The sequence below is a fragment of the Pseudoliparis swirei genome, chromosome 24 (genome assembly GCF_029220125.1).
Source record: "Pseudoliparis swirei isolate HS2019 ecotype Mariana Trench chromosome 24, NWPU_hadal_v1, whole genome shotgun sequence".
Classification (NCBI taxonomy): Eukaryota; Metazoa; Chordata; class Actinopteri; order Perciformes; family Liparidae; genus Pseudoliparis; species Pseudoliparis swirei.
In genome coordinates this window covers 9,501,676-9,521,128 of record NC_079411.1, presented here as the reverse complement: position 1 = coordinate 9,521,128, position 19,453 = coordinate 9,501,676, and the positions used below count along the sequence as shown (strand labels likewise).

At 42.3% G+C, this 19,453-nt stretch overlaps 1 protein-coding gene across 1 annotated transcript in view; it reads left to right on the top strand.

Annotated features, from left to right (window-relative positions):
* The first annotated feature begins 7,670 nt into the window (after positions 1 to 7,670).
* sh3gl2a (SH3 domain containing GRB2 like 2a, endophilin A1) overlaps positions 7,671 to 19,453 on the top strand; it is a 48,202-nt gene continuing 36,419 nt past the window's right edge. The window contains exon 1 of the mRNA XM_056410387.1: positions 7,671 to 7,833. Coding sequence (XP_056266362.1) covers positions 7,789 to 7,833 — 45 coding nt within the window. The 5' untranslated portion in view covers positions 7,671 to 7,788. The remainder of the gene's footprint in view (positions 7,834 to 19,453) is intronic.

Below are 19,453 nucleotides of genomic sequence, written 5' to 3'. Positions count from 1 at the left end.
TTCTCCCTTTCTCCCACATTGGCGGGTCGGTGCAAAGAGTGCCAAACAACAAAGCCGTGTTTGTTTGCATAATATTAGCGCTGCACGCTCGCACACAGTGGCGGGGGCCTGGCTGCAGGACTGACTGGAGGCTTCCCGTGAACACAAGTGGAGCAGGGCGAGCATCACTGGGACCAATTAGAGCAGAGCACAGGCACATTAGCATGTTTGAGTGGAGTGGGACGGCGTGCGGATTGGTAGGCGTTACCAAACACATGAACACATGACCGCGGCCTGGTATGTGTTCGTGGTTTGTCTCCAGTGACACGACGGGCATATGTGTGACAAATGACCCCGGGTCTGCTGCACCGACACACAGGTTATCCTCACAGATACAATTGCAGCTTTTGTGCGATGAAGTATAAACAGGACAATTTGCACATTTTTGCAAGATGATTTTAAGGAGTGAAAGCAGACATTTAGTGTGATTGACTGAAGGAGCAGGTGCTCCTGACCAGTAGCAAAACTACTTTGCTCAAATTAAAGTGAACAATTAATGAGGGTGTTCTGTGTCTGGTTGACCCCATAAAACTGCTCTGAAGAGGATTTCTGATTTCTGACCTCACCTCCTAAGCGTGATCCCGGTCACCCTGCAAAGGACACGTGTGCCTCTGGTCTCATGTTTGTGGCGACTGTCAAAAGAGCTCATGATCAGCAGCACTTTACTTTATTTTTAGCACTTTACTTTTTTTCTTTTTTTTTCCTGTATATTATTTAGTATTAGTTTTAATATTTAGTTTTTAGTATTTTGTTTTGTGTTTTATATTTATTTCTATTGATGCTCTGATGTGCACCGCTGCTGTGATTTTTGAAATGTTCTTACTGGTACGAATAAAGGAATATCATATCATATCATATCAAACATGAGGGTTGTAACTGGAAAATACTATGATGGGCCCTTGTGCACACTAGTTACTAGTTATGAGGCTCACGCACACTTACTTCACTGACGCTTTTAATGTTTATAGTTTTAAGAGATTGTGCACCTAAACGGTATCGTCTTGTCACATAATCAAATAGAAAGTTGACATTTGACAACATCAATCATGATCGGTGCTTATTGATGAACAGATATGAATAGTGTACCTGTTTTTTAAAAAGTGGAGTGAAGTGTCTCAATAATCGCGATTGTCCCTCTGCTCAGCCTCCCCACGAAGAGGTTTAACCAGGATGCTGGAGGAGATGATCTGGCATATCGCAGATTCCATCATAGTCGAGACAAAGGAGACCAGCTCTTTAGAGGGATGTACATATCATATCTATACATATTAGTGATTTAAATTAACACAAAGTCTCAGCGAGGATTAGAAGTGTGTGGTTTGGTGACTTCAGTACTGGGTCTGCTCTTTTATGTTTTACGGGCCTCATGGGACTCTTGACCTCAGCTGTCATCACGTCTGAGGACACAAAATCTGTGGTTCATCAAACTGGGAGAAAGTTGCCAAGAAACTGAATTAAAGCATTTCTGGGGCTCGTTCTCATGTGCACATGAATTTGAACATGAATTTGACAGATATGGTTTTTATTTCCTTTTAATAGGTTCTGAAAGTTAAGGAACTTTTACATTTGAAAATGTGGAAAAACTTATAAAACATGAATATAAGTGAGAAATCAGCTCAAAATCCAACATAAACTGCAGAAGTAAGATTTTAAAAGTACAAATACGACTAACGTTAATAAAACATAAACATGTCAGTAATGTGTTAATCAGAAATGTCATACTCTTCCAACTTTCCGTCAGAGATGATGACAAATAATTTGACCATTGGTCAGTGTAATAAAGTTAATGGAAACAATCTCGTATTTCTTTTGAGCTCAGCCTCCATCTGTCCGTTCAGTGCAGGTGAGATTCATCGCATGTCATGAGTTAAGACAAATGGACACTCACCTCAGGCCACACATACAGATCACTGAGCCGTGGGACAAAGCACTTTATCAGAGCTGCCCGGCGAGCAGGAAAACTGAGCAAAGAACTGCAGTCAGGTCACTGTCAGCCGGTGTGATGTATCACTCCTAATTCTTCTGTTAGCCAACAAGAGCGACTCGCACAAAACAGGTGTTCAGGGTGCTCCTGTAATTTATATATATATATATATATACACTACCGTTCAAAAGTTTGGGGTCATCCAGACAATTTTGTGTCTTCCATGAAAACTCACTTTTATTTATCAAATGAATTGAAAATTGAAAAGAAAATATAGTCAAGACATTGACAAGGTTACAAATAATGATTAATATTTGAAGTATTAATTTTGTTCTTCAAACTTCAAGCTCAAAGGAAGGCCAGTTATAGCGTATATCACCAGCATAACTGTTTTCAGCTGTGCTAACATAATTGCACAAGGGTTTTCTAATCAGATATTAGTCTTCTAAGGCGATTAGCAAACACAATGTACCTTTAGAACACTGGAGTGATCGTTGATGGAAATGGGCCTCTATACACCTCTGGAGATATTTCATTTGAAACCAGACGTTTCCACCTAGAATAGTCATTTACCACATTAACAATGTATAGTGTGTATTTTTGATTAATGTTATATTTATTGAAAAAATAGTTTTTCTTTGAAAAATAAAGACATTTCTAATGAACGGTAGTGTATATATATATCTGATTCGTGCAACATACTGTAATGATATGCAGTTTTCACCTTATTACACACGTATGAATCAGAATTGCTGCATCATTTCTTCCCACCAGGTGGAAGCAAAGCATCATAGATTGTGAACCTTTGGGCGCTGGGCAGAGCTGCATAGTGTATAAAAACAGGACTTCGAGTAGCATCTAACATACATTATATGTCATTTTAATTTTGACATCCTCTGTGATTATGTAGATAAACACAGCTTTATGAATAGTAATTCTGTTAACCCCTGACATCATGTATTTGTTGCATATAGACTTTGCATATGGTGGTATTTTGAGAAAGTAAAATGAAGTTATGCATCAAGGATTATAAATGATTGAATTCTTTAATATTTTATTTAAAGCACCGGTTTTGTTTGGTGTCTTTTTACGAGCATTCAGACAGATGGATAGACGGATGGATAATGACTTTCTTCTTCCACAGGATGGCGCCACCAACATAACAAATGTTTGTCCCCACTTTAACCAGAACATCCGCCTTAAATAATCATTGGTGGTGGAGTTTGATGTTTCATGAGTACTCTATTTGAGAACAAAAGAAAAGTAGGATGGAATGATGAAACCGCAGTGTAGATAATGAAGGTGTCATCGTTGAATAGATACAAATAAGTGATTAACTGTTCATATTTAACATTCGCACATCTTCGTGTGGCTTGGTCCCACAATTCATCCAGTGTGTGGTCTAATGGTGAGGAGTATGTGCACTGCACACATTAATTACAGCAAGTGGCCTGTTGTGTACTTACGTTGTGTTTGCTCTTCAATTATGTGTCGAGATCAAAAGACAGGATGTGTTTATACTCTTTAGAAAGGAAGCGGTGTCGAGGGGGCTGCCTGTGAGTTGACACATGTGTTCAGGTGACTTCTGAACTTTAATTAGTGCCACTGATCCGTGCAGGATTTTAATCCTCTCATCCAAATGATATTGTGATGACTCAGATTCAGTTTGGGTGGTCGTAGCGGATCGGTACGATGCGGTTTCTGCATTAGAAGAATGCTACACAATATCTTTTCATAATTACATGACACTCAAATCTGTAAATTAATGTTTAGATGCTCACCTTCAGTTTAGTTCCCATCCTTAGAATCCAACACACTGCCATGAGAGAGCAGCTGTTGGTGCCTTTACGCATCTGAGTCGACTGATTGATGGCACCAGGAGATGACACAAGGTCATGATTAATTGCGTTGATATACTCGTTCACACGTAGGATTTGGAGTTTGTTGGCAAATGTTTTGTCCATAATGTGGAAAGCTGTCAATAGCTGACAAAAGAATGTCACCACAAGGTCCTTTAAGTGTTCAGAAAAATGGAAATACGATCATCTACAATGCCACACACAACTGGGAAGATTCTTGAGGGAGATTGTGTGACAGGATCCAAAGCTCCAGAACATCGACTCATGGCCTTGCAGTGAGACGGCAAACCGCGGATTGGCAACTGCTGTCTCCAGGGTCAAAAATGAACTTTTGATATTAACATGAATTCAGTTATTAACAATAGATCTCAATAAAGTTTCTAAAGCGAGTAATCAGTAATCAAACACCCACAGAACACAGAGAGTTTGGATCAGAGTTCAATTCACGTAGATTTATTTGTCACAAATAAACTTGAGCTGGGTCCGGTATTACAGTAAAGACAACAACCTCCCTCCACATCTGTCTTTCCCAACCCCCGAAAAAACACCAGTCTTAATCATTTTTATTCAAACTAATGATTTTTTAAAAAAATATGTATTCTCGTTTGACCACACTGCTGTATTTCCCTCAGCTAAGTGTGTGTGTGTAGATACAGAAGATAGATGGATAGATAGTGTGATGGTTAAAATGTTTCAAATTGTTTGTTTGTTTGTTTGTGTATTTTATTCAGTCAATCAAATCAAATACAATATTATCCTATATAATATACAAAAGAGAAAGACTGAAAAGGTATAGGTAGAAGCAAAAAATGCTTATAAATTCCTATCCTAAATTGAAATCAAAATAAAGAAGACAATTAATATAAAATAAAGAAGAAAATAAAACAACAACAAAAAAACAACAATAAACAAAATAAAAAACAAAATATATTTATATATACTACCACCATTGGTGTGCTTCCACAACATATATACACTGTGCAGTAAACGTTTCCATTGTGTTATATTAAATTACATCTACAAAGATGAATGAGAGGGCACACACAGCTCTCTCCCTCAGACAAGGGTCAACAACGCCAGACAGAGATAGACACAGCGACCTTGTGCTGGTCCAGTATTAACCGGTAGAGAGGAGACAGCAGAGAGGACCAGGAGGCTCAGACACAATAACGATAAGAGAAGTAACGAGGGGGAGACGTCAGCAAGAAACCCCCACATTCCTTAAAGTAACCGGCCTGGACTGGGACAGAGGTCACACTGAGGTCACACTGAGTGACGAGAACTAATATGTAATGAGGGAGTGGACGGAGGCGGCACATGCATTGAGTCTGATGTATAAATAATGTGTCAATGTGTTTTTTCGGGGGTTGGGAAAGACAGATGTGGAGGGAGGTTGTTGTCTTTACTGTAATACCGGACCCAGCTCAGGTTTATTTGTGAAACTGTTGGTTACAAATAAATCTACGTGAATTGAACTCTGATCCAAACTCTCTGTGTTCTGTGGGTGTTTGATTACTGAGGTCCAGAGGGTGAGTATCCTGTGGCGTCACACCAGAGAGAGAAACGAGTTTATATGCATCAAGTTAAGAGATTAGTCAGAATGGACCAAAAAGGAAGAAATCCAGCCACAACAAGAGATAGATAGATAGATAGATAGATATGAAGATAGATATATAGATATCAAGATAGATAGATAGAAGATAGATAGATATAAAGAATATATATAAAGATAGATAGATATAAGGATAGATAGATATAAAGATAGATAGATATAAGGATAGATAGATATAAAGATAGATAGATATAAGGATAGATGGATATAAAGATAGATAGATATAAAGATAGTTAGATATATAGATAGATAGATATAAAGCTAGATAGATAGATATAAAGCTATATAGATAGATTGATAGATAGATTGATAGATTGTAGCAGGATCAAACAGGGTTACAACATATAAAATACACTTCAATAAAATAGCAGAGCAGAACATATTAAATGTAAGACAATTTAATAATTAATTAATAAAAGAAATTCAAAATAAAAATAAATAAAAGGTTGAAAGTGTGCACATGCTTATGCCTCATTGCTTTTCTTTGATAAGTGACCGTGTGTGTGTGTGTGTGTGTGTGTGTGTGTGTGTGTGTGTGTGTGTGTGTGTGTGTGTGTGTGTGTGTGTGTGTGTGTGAATAAGCATAATTGCACCTTGACATGTGGAGCTTACATTCGTCATTCTCTGTGTACTGTAGAGTCGGTTTCACGATGGAGGACAGTCACTCAGCTGTCTCTCTGTGTTTCTGGGCGCTGTCCAGGGTGCTGGATAAGTGGAGCCTGTTCAAACTGTCAGGTTTCTCTTCACACGTCATTGAGTCTCATTAAAAGCTGAAACTAATTGTATATCCAAGTGTTTCTCTCTTTATTTCTCAGGTGTTGGTAGAGTAAAGCCACTTCATCTGATTTGAAGTAAAGACAACAAAACATACAGTAAAGCACATCACAATAGAAATGTGATATATCAATGCCGATGCTGAGGTTAGGTCATGTTTTACTTTTCATTTCATCCTGATGTCAAAAGCTGAGTCTAAACTAGTGGTGGAAGAAGGATTCAGATAATTTGCCAAAGTATAACAACTAGTACTGCGATACAAGTAAAAGCCCTGCATGGAGAAACCGTACTGAAGAAAAAGTGTTATCAGTCTAATTTACTTAAAGTTGTTTACTTAAAGATGTTACATTTTACTGCTGTAGATGATGTAGATCATTTATACACGGTAGGGTAGTGTAATAAACAGCATTGCACAATATTCTACACTATAAGATCATGGTACTGTATGTTTCAGAATCATGTATATCTAAAAAGTGGAGTTACATGGTTGTCGTTGGACAGGAAGGTTGTGAAAGAATGACTCAAAAGTACCAAAAGCTGTAGAAAGGGCAATAGGTGCCTGATTTAATGGTGTATCAGTCATAACTATTACATTGCATCAAATGTAAAAAGTCAAACAGAACGCTGCAGCTCGAGTCCTCACTAAGACCAGGAAAGTGGATCACATCACTCCAGTTCTGAGGTCTTAGCACTGGCTTCCGGTCAAATAAAGAAATTAAATACATTTGTGATCAGCTGCTATACCTTACGAACTATCCCGACCCCTCAGGTCGTCTGGGACGGGTCTACTTTCTGTTCCAAGAGTCGGAACTAAACACGGAGAAGCAGCGTTCAGTGTTTCTGCTCCACATACTGTATCTGGAACAAAGTCTTTGAAAGCTGCAGGTTTGCAGAGACCCTCGGCTCCTTTAAATCCAGATTGAAGATTTCTCTGTTAGTTGTTGCCTTTAATTGAACAAGATTCAAGGATATCCATCAATTTCTGCATCTCACTATTGCATTTTATTGTATTTCTGTAACTGCACTGCAGTTGTATTCTATATCTTGCTTGTTTATATGTTTAATGATTTAAATGATTTCACAAATTCAATTGAATTGGTTAATCTTGTTTTCTTTTTTCATTATGTGTCTATGTGAAGCACTTTCAATTGCCTTGTTGTTGAAATGTGCTCTATACAAAAGAAAACGTGCCTTGCTTCTCCAAGCAGCTCGACGTGAGTAAAGTTGTGGTTACAGTCCAGCACTGGTCGAATCATATCGCCTCCTTCTCCATCCTCAGCCTCCTGCTCGCCTCCTCCACCGCGGCGAGGAGGCGGCCGCTTTAAGAGATGCTGGCTCTGACGTCAGCGCCGTTTTAGACATGTGGGGTCTGACGTCCAATAGGCTGACCGGGGCTCGAGTCAGCCCCTTTCTCACAGGACATCCCTCTGCTCAAGACCAGCGGAGACAGGGGTTAGTCACGGTTGCAAGATCATCAGCAGATACAATTAGGGCCGAGATATTCCTCCCTTCGCGAACCTGCAGCATCAAGTCCATAATTACCGCCAGCTAAAAAAACAACAACCCACCGTGCAGCAACCATGTCTGTAGCGGGGCTGAAGAAGCAATTCCACAAAGCCACTCAGGTAAGAGGCGCACGCGACCCCCCGGACCCCCCCCCCCCCCCCACAGCGTCATGTCGGCAGTGTGTGTTATTGTCAAAGAGCGGCGCAGTGGAGATGTGTGTTGTGTGTGTGTATGTGTGCGTGTGTGTGTGTGTGTGTGTGTGTGTTGATTGAACGGCTCGCGCGCTGCGCTGTGGTCGTTGCCTCTGAATCCCTGACTCGTTGCTTTCCTGGTGCTGAAAAGATGGTGCAGCGATGCGCCAGTGGAATAATTTATTAGAGCTCTCGTGTTTTGCTCTGCGTTCGCCGTCGTAGTTTTTTTTTAATTCGATGCATAACGCGACAGACACACGCCCATTCAAATGGGCGTGTGTCTGGGCGGCAGGTGGCACGACTATGTGACGAGGAGGAGGAGGATGAGGAGGATAGTGATGTCGGGGATGTCGGTTCCTCTCGGTACCCTTCAGATGACATTCTGCACAGAACAGCACCGGCGCTGCAGCTCACTGATGCGCATGTTGTTGCGCCTGCACACGCAGGGCGGTTTAAGTTGGTGTTCCTTTCAGCCAACCACAGTGGGAACTCCGACGCGCACGATGTTATGCAACCGTTAAGTGCGCCGTGGCGGAAATCCGCTCGTCTCAGCAGCGACACGCCATGACCTCGGCGCCCTCGAAACGCACTGCTATCTTTTATTGCTGAATTAAAATCAAGTGTTCCCGTTCTATTGCTGAGGCACGTGGTGTTTCTAGACGTATAGGTCTAATGCGTGGTAAGAAATCCTGTTCAAGGTTACTCAGAGGCTTCCTCAACCAAATCCCCGTAGAGTTATTTTGGACTCCGGCTCTCAGTGACGTTTGAGGCCTTCAGAGTTTCGGGGCCACAGGTCACCGCTGGGATCTTGATGGCCAAAGACTGATCTGTCCCTGCAGCCTTCCATGAACTCCAGGGCTTTTTGAGTTGACTTTTATTTCCGGTGATAGCTGAGGAAGGTTGTTTCTCGGGCTGAGTCACAGGAACACAGAGAGTCAGCTTCAGGCCTCACGCAGCAGGACACCAGGAGGTTGAGTCACATGTCCTCCACTTCACCCAGTCTCCAAACGGGCCTCATACAGCTCCCAGTTTGCTTCATTCCTCATCTTTCATAATTCTCAACCGTGATAATAGTGTCTGTATCTTGAAGGCCAGCAACTGTATTACAACTCTATTAATGACGCTTTGGAGCTGAAGAACTGAAACTAACGCAGCAGTTTGTGAGAACAGGAGTTCATTTACACATTTAACAGCTGGGATCCAATATGGCGATACACATGGGGGTCTAGTGTTGTATTTTTAGTTAAGTTATGCTTCCATTAGTTATTTATATCTTTGCTTATGTCACCTGACATTTGAGAGGCGTGTGAGGATAAAGCCAGACACATGCATGGTGCCATTATTGAAGAGCAGCACTTGCAGATCAGAATAAAATGATATCTGAAATATTCATCATATTGAAAGATTAAATAAAAAGAACACTTGAAAAAGCTTATGTTCTACACTTGTCAGTTTTATTAGACGATTAGATGGCTGCGCAGATTTTGTGTTAATTCTGTCCGATGAGAGTATTGCCACCCGTGATGAGAGCCCCGTCTCTATGTTCAGCCCAAATGCGTGCGTGTGAGACGAGTGTGCATCGGAGCATTTAAATCTGTAAATATGCATACAGTTATGTGCCTCTCAGTGTGCATGCATAAAGAAATGTGCTTGAGTGGGTGAATATGCAGGAAATGCAGCTGCATTTATATTTCTTCTGTCTTTCATTTCTCAGTTTTACCCCCAATGCGATTCAGGCAGCTCGAGGCTCAGAGTTAGCAGTCTCCGATTGTCTGTTCCTCAGCATTACACCCCCCTCCCCAACACACACACACACACACACACAGTCGTCGTCATCGTCCCCGGGCTCCCAGTGGCAGAAAGCTCCCATCAACCCCTCTGTTTCCGAGCCACAGCCTTGTAATCCAGGCCCAGACTCACCAAGGCAGCGATCTAGCAATCTGGCTACTTACACACACACACACATCCTCCAACTAGACCACCGCAGAGCCCCCACCCCAACACACAAAGAGGAGGTCAGAGGGATTAAGGGATGGGATTTGAAAAAGAGGCAGACGGGAGTTTGGCAGAATGGTTATCAGCATTAAATAAATAATTTACATTTTTTTGTAAATATGCTTATTTGCTTTCTTGCCGAGGTTTCGATGAGAAGATCGATGCCACTCACATGTCTGTAAAGTAAATATGGAGCAATCTGATATCTTACTTACGAGTTTAGCATATAATCTACTGGAAAAAGGTGAATTGTCTTTTTTTGGTTTCCGTATGGAATAAACAAGCGAGATAGGACGTACAGTTAATTATTTAGCTGTAGAGATGCTGTGAAATTAAATACATAACTAATCTGTTTCACCAAATAACTGGATATTGATATTATATGGTTGACCATTGGTACTTTCACAAAATATTCACACATTGATATTTTTGTTAGTCGTGAATAATAGAACAGCTAGAACATGTTTCACTTTACAGCATTCAAACCAAGAAAAGACAATGATGCCACATTACAACATCCAAAATCTAAGACGGTATCCCGGTTCATATTACGATAATAATATGATATCAATAACCTAGCCCTTCAAAATAAAATCAAGATTCAAATATTGGCTTGAAGCAGTCTTGCTCATTGATTTAGCATTTAATGTGACTCAAGGAATATAAAGCAAAGCTTGTGGAGAGCAGAGTACAGGACAATATGACATAACATTTAAACATGAAACACAAGTGGAGCTGCGATATTGTCAACTGGTTTATTTGCAGAATGGAGCAGATTGCACATCCTAAAAAGCTACATTGACCTTATAACCCCATGCATCACTAATTTCTAATTAGCTGCGTGTCTTTGTCTGACAATACGTGAACAGCGTCTCCTTTGTGAGAGATGGAAAATTCTTCTTGTGCTTTTCTTCTCGCAGCATTTCTTCTTGATGGACTTTATGCCCTCCGCAGAGTCAAACAGCCCATGAATGGCCCAATGCCACTCAGTCACAGGAGTTGTATGAGATGAACACAAACACACACACACACATAATTTATTATTTATTTAATGGCAAAACAATAATTTATGTCGCACAATCCCACTTTTCTCCGATGGGAAACGTCTCTCTCTCTCTCCGTCACCCAAGGACATCCGGGCTCATCGTGGTGCATTAATCATGGAGGCCATTTTAAATAGAATGGAAGCACGGGGCATGAAGGGGAAACCCCAGCAGGTCCACTACAAATGGCATTTTCTTCATTTATTTATTTTGATTTATTTATCTAGCCGTCCATAACTCTTTCTAGGGATTGTGTTCCATACCCTTCTTCATAATGGATTGGAATACCTTGAGACGTACTTAAGAAAATAGCATCAGCCTGCAATAAAGAACAACACCTTGTATTCTCCTTATCATTTCAAGCTAAGACACGATCTTTCTGTCTGGCATGTTTTTTTATAAAGGTGGTGATCGCTGTCTTATTACGTCTCAAGTCAAAGGAGTCATGCTTTGGGCTGATGCCACTTTCATGATGGCGCTGGTCCCGTGAAGAATGTCCCGAATGCACGTGAATGTGCTAATGTGGTGAGGCTTTTTACTCAGGGCTGTTTTATATCCTCCATTAATGCAGAATGAGCATAAACTGCACCGTGTGTCTCCTGCAGTTCTGCCTGTTGTTATATTTCAATCAAACCCCAGTTTAAAAAAAAAAAGTCTTCATATTTGTCTAATGGCTGCAGAGAGAATACTTTATCTCTGTATCATGTGTGCTGCCAACAGGAAGACAACAATATGTCAATTAAATAGAAACTGCATGAGAGAGATGGGAGACGAAGGAGGACGGCAAGGAAGCTAGAGCAAATCTGAGTGTTTTGAGAGGAGGGAAACAAAAGGAAGAGTCTTTGTGGGAGGGGGCGGCGGGGTTGGTCTTGTAGCTTTTCCAGATAAAATGGTTGCTTTGCTTCTTGTCAGAAAGATGCCAATAAGTTTCCTCACAGGTTTGGCATCTCGCATGCACATCATGTTTGAATTAATTGAATCTGAATCTCCATTATTAATTTCCCGCAATGTTAGTGAATTTGAAAGTTAGCTGAACACTACATCCCGACATCTTTTACTACATCCTTTAGTCTAAATTTGACCGCAGGGTCCTACTCTGAGACCCGGCTGCTACTCAAACACTGAGGAATCCTTTGCTCTTAATCACTTACACAATGGTGGTAAATATACCTCTAGTATTTTCCAGCTATTATTATTATCATTATTATTATTATTATTATTATTATTACATATTCCTATTCTACATGAACTCCATTTCATTCAACATCATAAACATTAAATGAATGAATGAAATCTAATAGCGGTGATGAATTCAGTATATTATTTAGATACGTGTTGTTTAAAATGTAAAACAAATGACACATGGACATTTTCTCATAACACAATAAACCATCCGCAGACCGCAAAGACACATCACACGTTTAACTCCAGGTAGCAATGTCACCCTTTTATGTTTTAAGAAATTAATTTCAACACAAAACGCAGCCGAGACACCTTTGCCGTACCCCTGTAGAAACAGTTTGCAGTGTTATGTAACTCGTGTTCTGTATGTAAACACAACGATCAGTGGAGTATTATAGCTACAGAGCATGATTAATCGGTCTGGCTCTTTGTAGGTTTTAAGAAACGGCGATCACATTTGGATGCTGTACATTTCTTACAGTAGGTAACGGAGCAGTCATCCTTTATTTTGCAGTCAGCTCTTGTTCGACTCGAGGTTTACCAGTGTGTGTGTGCTGAATACTAATGAGTACTGCTGCACATCTCGCTCTCATTGTACTGGGTGTCGCATTATGATTTGGCAATTGGTAACAATCTTGTTTTAGTTTAGTTTGTCGCTTCAAGGTAAATAATTAAAGAATTTCTCGGTCCATTTAAAGTGAATTCTCCATGTCTGTGAGTGCAGATAGAAGCTTTTCCAGCTTTACTTTCCTCAGAAAAGGATTACGTGTGTGCGAGTGAGCATAGTTGTGCATCTGTGTGTGCCCATGGACAGCAACGGGGTCTTTGGATGCGACTGCCACCTGAAGGGCTTTAGGGCAGCAGATTGTGAGTGGGTGACTCATACAGCCCGGATCCTGACTGGAGCCGACTGCAGTGCAGCGTAAAACAGATCCAGCTGGGAGATAACAGATGGGATGGGAGGGGCAACGAGAGCGGAGCAAGGAAAAGAAAGATAAGAGAAGACAAGAAAGAGAAGTAGATTGAAAGCGGCCTTGCACAGGAACGCGGAGCAATAGAGAGATAAAAGGAGAATTCAAGCCAAGAGATACTGAAAGCGAGAGCAGGAGGAAGGACTCTGCCAAGTGAAACAGGAGGAAGTGGGGAGAACGCGCGATCCGCAGGGGTTTCTGGGATGTACGTTCTTGCAGGCTTTGGAAACAGAATTTTAGTTGATAATGATATTATGCCAGTTTATTATTTACTCATAATTCCTGGTAGGGCTGCAACTAACAATTGTTTTCACCAAATATTGCACCAGTAATTTTTTTTATTAATGTGTTTGTCTAAAAATAATAATAAAATGGCCATGAGAATCCTCCAGAGCTCTTCGAATTAACGTCGTCAGTCCAAATACCAAAAATATTCAGTTTACTACACTCTTTGACCAGAAGCTAAAACCAGAATTTGTTTGGCAATTATTAAAATTAGTTTCATGATAAACGTTTTTTTAGATCACCGAAGACTGAGATGCTTCATGACGAAGAATGTTAACCCCTTCACCATGTTGGTTTCAAAGAGAGGACATCATTTTTACTGAAGTACAATAAGCTACTTACTTATTTTACACCCTTTGTTCCAACAAAAAAAGGAAGTTAGACTTTAAAAGTATTCAACCGAAAAAATTCAGCCTCGTGTTTCCAAACAGCACAAACCACAAAAGTTGCTAAATCCAGTGATTTTTATATATATATTTATATATATATATATATATATTCTGCCACAGTTACAGGATTACATTTTTTTATTTATTGATTGCTGTCAGCATGTAAAGGAATTTTCAACAAATACAACAAATGTTCTTTAACCCTTGTGTTGCCTTAGGGTCATTTTGACCCGAATCAATATTACACCCTCCCCCCGCCTTTGGGTCATTTTGACCCGATTCAATGTTTCACCCTCCTGTTACCTTTATATTTACTAACATATTTTACCCTTTGGGTTCAATTTGACGCCAGCAATTAAAACCTCCAGAAAATTATTAGAATTAATATTGTTTTCCAAGTTTAAGTGTGAGGCACTTTGTTTATTTGTTGACAACCGAAAGAACACCGACATTAAACATTGAATGGGGTCAAATTAATCCTAAAGCGGGGGGAGGGTGTAATATTGATTCGGGTCAAAATGACCCTAAGGCAACACAAGGGTTAAGTACATTTCCCACCCTAACTTCAAGTTTAGAAAATGATTAGCCAATACCCATATTAAAAGGCAAATGTTAATTTTGATTGAAGACACCATGCAAACTGCATGAAAGTTAAACTCCCCTCCACCACCCCGACCTCTACACCCTCAATTCGAGCCTCACTAAATATGTTATGTATGGCGTCAATCATGTAGAAGGGCCCAACATGGGTTTGACTCCGAGGGACTCTGGGCTGAGCATCACGTGTAGATGCTGTGTCGTGTGCTCTTGAGTCCGAGGACAGAGATTCATTGTGGAGATGATCACTTAAGAGCTGAACGCACTCGTCCCAGACGACCAAGTGCTTCCAGTTTTGGCCAAGTTTGGATTGGCAATGCAGCAAAAGTGATGCTGTACTGGATCCAGTCCAGCACTCCAGTCCCCTGCAGCAATATACCTCCCGTTTTTTTATCTTGATGTATTTCCTTCCCTCACAGGATCTCTTGTACTCGTATTTCAATCAGGAGAAACGGGTATTTAGAGTTGAACAATCATTTATTACAATAGAATATTGCAATAGTGCAAAGTCTTTTTTGGCGATTGGACTCCATCCTGAAGTAGGATAAACCAGGGGTAGAGATGCTGATATCTGCGCAGGCAGAATCCCCCCATGGAGTCCAGACACTGGTGATGGTGTCGAAGAAGAGTTGCCACAACTCCAACTGGAGGAGCCTGGGGTGGCGGAGGGTCGAACTGACGCGAGCTGAAACGACAACTGACAGCAGCAGAGAACACAACTTTAAAGTGTTACCAACGACTCTGTGATAGGCTTATCCAACTGGGCTGGCTCTAAATGGTTGGTTCATTCATCGGGCCCGCCCCCAATCAGCTAATGGAGTAATCGCTGCAAGACTTGTGAATGAACCAGCTGTACCCAATGTCTTCCTGTCTGAATTTTCGCTAAGCTACATTTCAATCAGGAGAGACGGGTATTTAGAGTTGAACAATCATTTATTACAATAGAATATTGCAATAGTGCAAAGTCTTTTTTGGCGATTGGACTCCATCCTGAAGTAGGATAAACCAGGGGTAGAGATGCTGATATCTGCGCAGGCAGAATCCCCCCAAAGAGAATTATTTTATCTGTATAAAATAAATTCAACCTTACCTACAGCCGCAGAAGTTTCCTAGGCACCCTAGAACCATTTCATGAAACCACTAGTTATGGTTCGAAGGGATTAATGCTAGCCGTAATAGTAAACATCACAGAGTTAAGAAGGTCTAGCTAAAAGCAAGAGAGGAAGGCCCCGAAGGACTGCAGACAAGGATACGGGGGTCTCTATCGATCGCAGAAGCTAATAGTGCCGATCTAGATATACAGCACTAAGACAGCAGGATCCGACCGGATCCCGAAAATGATAGCGGGGTCGGAAATGACGCAGAAAGGCAGATTAGGGGTGAAGACGCACCGCAGACAAGGACAGGAGGGGTCGAGTAGACCGCAGAACTGGACAGTGTGGAAAGGAACTACCACTTCGAAGGGGATTTTAAGATCCCCGAATGGATAACGGGGGGTCACGACGTGCTTGGTCGCTCCCAAGGAACGGATAGGTTGGGTCAAGTTAGACCGCAGACAAGAATAGATTGGGGTCATGGGTAGACCGCAGACAAGGACAGGTTGGGGTCCTGTGTAGACCGCAGAACAGGATAGTAGGGGTCACTTTCAAGACCGCAGGACAGTTCGAGTCGGATTTGTATCGGTTGGTCGCTTCGTTAGACCCTGTCGGACTCTGGCGTTCCCACGCATCCGGGAAGTACGTCCGGGAAAAAGACTGTGTCCTCGTTGGACGGGTTCGTCGCAGACCCAGAAACAAGAAATACCCGGAAACAGGAATATTATGTCAGCTTTGTGACGGCCCTCCCCGGACCTGTAAACGAGAGCGGTTTCCATACCATCTTTTGCCTGATTTTTTTGCTGGAAATTGGAAGATAATCCGCTTTGCCAGGTAACGGAGACCTAGGAAAATAAGAAGAATACCGTTACGCAGGATAGCGTTCACCTAGGAAATTAAGAAAAGATCACGTTAAGCCGGGCAACGTAAACCGCTAATTATTACGTTAAGATAGGCAACGTCAACCAGGGAAGTAGAAACTTCACGTTAGTTAAGGGCAACGTGAAACCAGAGAATGCTAGAAGAACACGTTTAGGCGAGACAACGTAAAAGCAGGAAAATATTCTTCTTCTTCTTTTAGATTTAAGGCCAGCATAGCCGCGACATGAACACCACCACCAGTTATATGTAAACCTTACCACTTTAAGGTTTCAGGGACCTCTGATTTGACCATATGGTGTCGAGGTCCAGCCGGATGTCGGAGCCAACGGCAGAGGAGGACCACCTCCCCATTCTCTGGAGAGTTGAGGCGGAGATGCCTTGGCGGCCGCTGAAGTAGCAGCCCCTATCCGGAAAGAATGCCCCGAATAGTTTGGCTAGGCTAAGTTGCTATTTGGGAGGATAACCTTCCAATGACCCCGGAACCAAGTCTGAGATATGGCCACCTTCCCCGGGGGAAGGAAGAGAGGAGCAGAGGAGCCAGTCTTAGGCTGAACCAAGAGGTACTCAAGCATGCTTCATGTTAGTTAAGGGCAACGTGAAACTAGAGAATGCTAGAAGCCCACGTTTAGATGAGGCAACGTAGAAGCAGGAAATTGAGGAAAACTCACAAGAAAACGGATCACCTCGCACCAGCATGGTTCCACAAGTCCGTGTTAGCGAGCGGATCTGGAACCTTAGCTATGGTGAGATACGGCTGTACATAAGATGACTGACAAGTCACTGCCAACCAATACTTGAAACGGACACCACAACAAATTTATATGAATGACTTACCATATAGTGTCGGACTTCAATGATTTATGACTTGCCAGCATTAGGTTGAGGTCAGGGTAAAGGTCTACAGCTGTCCCATTCCCGGCCTCAGTGCAACTGTGATGCCTAGGGGTTAGCCAAAGTAGCAGCCTCTGTGCTACCCCTTTGACCTACATAATTCTTCGTTGATCGAAGAAAGGAGGCCCTCCCGTCCAAAGCTGCCTAGATACTTGGAGTATTGCCCGGGAAGACCATCCAGGATCCGAAAATGGCCTGAGGTGTCTAGGAAGCTGAGCGTCTCCTAAGCTAATGAAGTTGCTTAACGATCACCATTGACGGACTGCAACTGTGTCACAGCGGGAGGCCAGTAACGCCCCAAAACCACGGATGGCCTGCATCCGTGTAGCCCTTGACTGCATCAGGGAAATGCACCATCAGCCTTTGGCAGCCAACGCAACTCCATACAGAAATTGTCCAACAACCTGCCCCGCAGGTCATACCGGCCCGTCAAGATAGATAATATCGGGAAAATTTGAGATAGGCCGATGCCATATCCAGAGAGTAGGCCATAAACGCGCATTCGTCAGGTATGATACCTCTGACGAATGTACCAATGGCCAGGAGAGTGAGTAAGCGTCAACTCTTTTACTTGTTCTTGCGTCCTAGACCAAGCCTCCGCAGACGCCCACGACTATACTGCCGCGCTCACACCAAAGCGTTTATGCAGTCCGTTATGCAAGGGTCAAGACCCAGCCGATATCATCCTCACGCTGGACCTACCCCTGATAGATACTTACTCTCTATTCTACCTTCTTACCTCTCTAGTCATTCCACATGCAACAGTACTAACCTGCCAATCAGATTGCCTGCTGAATTACTCCTCAGGTGTCCAGCACACAGCTAGAGGTGAATATGCATTGCCACCCTGAAGTTGAAATCCTGTTTCTTCTGAAAACTTATTACCACATTTAAAGACGAGCTGTTGAATTAACGTTTAATGACTATTTAAAGAAAACACAAAACCCCACGCCTACTAAATATATGCTACCTCTATTATACTTCTAAATGTTGTATCCCAACAAGCCCACTCTGGCTTTTACCTTATTCTGCTACCCAACTACAAATATGTGACCAAGCAAAGCCATCTTTACCACAAACCGGTAGGCAGAAAGAAAGTCAATTTTTGAAAGTCTCAAGTTTCCAACAGATCGACTCCCATTCCCCAACTTAGCGGCTCAATGCTTGCTTCTGCCTGCCATTAGAGGCTCAATGCTAGCTCCAGCCAGTCTTACAGGCCCAACGCTTGCTCCAGCCTTCCGAGGCTTAATGCTTGCTCCAGTCTTCCGAGGCTCAATGCTCACGCCAGTCTTCCGAGGCTCAATGCTTGCTCCTGCCTGCCATTAGAGGCTCAATGCTCGCTCCGGCCAGCTTCTACAGGGTCAATGCTAGCTCCAGCCAGTCTTACAGGCCTCAATGCTCGTGCCAGCCTGCCTTCCAGACCCAAGGCTTGCTCCAGCCAGTCTTACAGGCCCCAATGCTCGTGCCAGCCTGCCTTCCAGACCCAAGGCTTGCTCCAGCCAGTCTTACAGGCCCAACGCTTGCTCCAGCCTTCCGAGGCTCAATGCTCACGCCAGCCATACAGGCTTAATGTTTGCTCTAGTCAGCCTTAAGGGGCACAGCGTTAGTCCCAGCTGTCTTGTAAAGGCTGAAACTTGCCCCGGACTACATCGGCTCTATTGACTTTACAGACTCAATGACTTCGACCTTCTTTATAAATATAAACTAAAATATAAAATATTTATTTTCATTTGTATACAATATATAAATATATTTATATTTTATTCTCCCTGACATCCTCCCACTAAATGTACTTACCGCGGTAGTCAACTACATTACGTATTATTTAGTGGCAACTGCATCCTTAAGTTAACCTAAATTAGAAACCTTTATTTACACTACGTATCCATTGATACAACTATCAGGCTATGTCAACACAGAATACACGTTAGACAATGCGATGTCCGACCAAGCCGCGACCATAGCGGGACTACCAGAGTAATCGCCGGCTGCGATACTTCTCCTGACGCGTGCATGCCTGGCGCCGTCCTACCGCGACATTAAAGTTTGTATGAACTGTTGCCCCGTTATGTCATTTTACAAGCGGCATCACGTTCAAACACGCTCCCCTTCCGTGACTGGAAGGACTGGTTCGTACTGCTTGAATCGAAAAGACGGTCCGGAGCTTCGGGCGCGAGTCTGAACTCAGAGTGCACTTATTTAGTGTTCCTGTTCACCTC